At 42.6% G+C, this 2957-nt stretch overlaps 1 protein-coding gene across 1 annotated transcript; it reads right to left on the reverse strand.

Moving 5' to 3' along the window:
* Positions 1 to 416: 416 nt before the first annotated feature.
* On the reverse strand, positions 417 to 1346 carry LOC131298529 (uncharacterized). The gene has a single exon (XM_058324012.1). The coding sequence runs from the start codon at positions 1344 to 1346 to the stop codon at positions 417 to 419; it is 930 nt and encodes a 309-aa protein (XP_058179995.1).
* Positions 1347 to 2957: the final 1611 nt, after the last annotated feature.

Below are 2957 nucleotides of genomic sequence, written 5' to 3' on the forward strand. Positions count from 1 at the left end.
GATCTCACAACTCTCCATGCGATTTTCGAATTAGCACCCCTTTTGATCCGAATTAACACCTGATCATGTTGGAGCCAATTACTAGTACTTCAATTGGCTAAAATATTACAAGCAAATATATCTAAAAATGACATTCAAAGTACCAAAAATATCATGACTATTTGCAAATTACAGTCACCCTTGTTGATAGCATCTGTTCAAAAAAATCCCTTTTCCAAGCAAAAAGAATCCCAATTACGTACCCAAAAAAGAAAAAGAAAAAAGAATCCCAGTTCTCCAAAAAAGACAGAAAAAAAGGGCAAAAAGAACCCCAAGAAAACAAACAAACCTATATACAAAAACTTTAACGGAAAAAAAAAAAAAAAGGAAAAAAAAAAATCATTGTCAATGGGCTTTGCTTGCGTAGTGCGGCCGGCCTACATGTTAGTCTTACCGTCAGCAATCTGATGTGGCGACACAACTCCTACCACTCCATTGTACACCTCCGGCCTTCCCCCTTCATCTCCCGCCACGTGTCCTCGGTCCTCCACTCCCACTCCATTCATCGCCGCCGGAGCTGCGTGCATCGCCGGGAAGTAACTGTACACCGGCATCATTCGCACCGCCGTCACCCCGTACGGCCCGGGCGCACCCCCCTGATACCCCTGTGGTATCCCGTAAACCACCTGCCCTCCTCCCGCCACGTGCGAATTCTCACGCGAGAACGTCTCGTGCAAACCATGAGGGGCGAACGGAATTCCCTGAATCTGTGGCTGGATTTTCATCTCCGCTGTGTTCCGCGGATCCGACCCGGTGAATAAATCGGGACGAACCGCGCCCGAACCCCGAGGAAGATCCGCTTCCTGAACAGAACGTGTTTGGTAATCGTACTCGTAGTCCTTGTCAAACCCGAACAAGAAGTCCGGATTCAGCGGCGGTGACGTGGATGCCGTCTTCATCCGGTCCAATCCGGTTCGGCTCGCGGAGAAGAGGAAGATCCGGAGCCGAGCCGGCTTGGGCGAGACGCATTCGCAGATTCGATCGTACTCGGCCATCATGTGCTCGAGGTCGTCGTCGTCGATCACGGAGACCAGGGCGTCGAGATCCTCGCCGGGCAACTGGTACTTGAACGAGACGACGTCGTCGTCGGGCGCGGCACCGGAGAGGGAGTTCAGCTTGGTCAGAATGTCGGAGTAGGTGACGCGGCGGTCGACGGCGAGGATCTTGGTGTCGCCGCCGGCGTAGGTGAGGTGGTGGTCGTGGGGGCGCGGCTGGATCTTGCCGCCGTAACTGCACATCAACTTGACCTTGTGGCTAGGCGGTTTGGAGTCGTCGCCGATGGAAGTGGCGCTGTTCTGTTTCTCCATCGGTAGAGAGAGAGAGAGAGAGAGAGAGAGAGAGAAGTTTGTTAGAATTGTGGTTTGGTAGTTGAGTTGTGTGACGAAAAGAATGTTTCGTTTCAGGACTCCATATTTGATTTGATAGAGATGTAGAGAAAATTTTCAGTGGTATATGGGTACAGCGTCACTGGTGTTTGAGCAGGCATATTCGAGCCGTTCAAAAGTATATTGGATGGTTCAGATTGAAATACACTTTCTTCTCTCACTCCTACACTCTCTCTCCTCTTTTTTTTTTTTTCTAAATTCGAACCGTCCAAAATCAAAATGGACGACCTGAATATACTAAACAGACGTTACTATCATCCGCTTCGCACTGAAAAGTTTCTCAGAGACGTATAGATAGAGAGAATTTTGGGGGTGGTTTGTTTGCGGGTGGGGTCCACGCGGAAACTACTACTCTATCCGTCTACTTGGAGTGGGACTGCAGGAGGTGGACTGGGACTCGAATGAATGCGGGGATAGGGAATGGGGCTTCTTTATTACGTGTAATTGTGGTGGAAAGGATTTGATTTGAGCGGAGTGATGTATTCCTAGAAAGAGAGGCTTAACTGTTTTTCGGAGGTAGAATTTTCAGTGTCAAAAATTCTTGTGCCGAGGAGTTTTCGGCTATTGAATTCATGATTAAAACAGAAATTTAACGTCAAAAATTCTTCGATACGGAAGCACATGGATTTTTGGGATAGGGGAGATCGAACCCCATTTTTTCCTCTCCAATCTTGAAGATTCTTGGCAACTTTTCTCCTTTCCTTTTCTTCACCCTCTTTAATTAGTTACTCAAATCTGTCTTAGGCTCCGTTCCAGAACACCTTCTTAAAAAATAAGTACTTATTTCACATTTTCAAACTAAAAAATAATGTAAATGTGAAAAATAATTTTTCAATTTTTTTGCATCGTATTAAAGATCTCAATGAGATCTATCAAACAAGATTCATATTGATACAAAAATAATTTGCGTAAACACATTATTTTTGAGCTTGAAATTGCCTTCTTAAAAAATAAGGACTTATTTTCCTTTCTGGAACGGGGCCTTATTTTAGTATGGAGTATTTTTACTCTCTTTGAAATTGCCATTTGTCCAAAAAAATATAAATAAAATCACAGTTTGTTAAATTTTGAATTTTCAAATTAGTAAGGAGACAAAATGATTACTTTTCAAAAGCTTGAAATTTTCAAGAATACCCTTTTAGCTTTTGATTTTGGATGAAAGTGCACTCTCCCGGTGCATAAAGGAGAGGGAATTAGGGAAATATTTCAAGGTCAAAATAAATTTGGACAAATACTTTGGGACATAGAAAAGTAAAAAAACGAGACAAACAAATTAGAACAGGGGAGTATCAATTTTGTCTATCCGTTTAATAATTAATAATAGCTTCATAGAATGAAGATAAAGAAATGCATTAATTGCATGTCCCCTTGAAATATTAAAGTTTCCTCTAAAAATGCAAATAATATGGAAAGGAGAGAGTGTCATTTAATTTTTATTCATTGATGTGACACATAAAGAGTTAAAAACTTGATGAAGAAATAGTCAATTGCTTATAGTTTATCCATTTTGGACCTATTACTTGAGTATATTTG

This window comes from Rhododendron vialii, chromosome 8a (assembly GCF_030253575.1).
Source record: "Rhododendron vialii isolate Sample 1 chromosome 8a, ASM3025357v1".
Classification (NCBI taxonomy): Eukaryota; Viridiplantae; Streptophyta; class Magnoliopsida; order Ericales; family Ericaceae; genus Rhododendron; species Rhododendron vialii.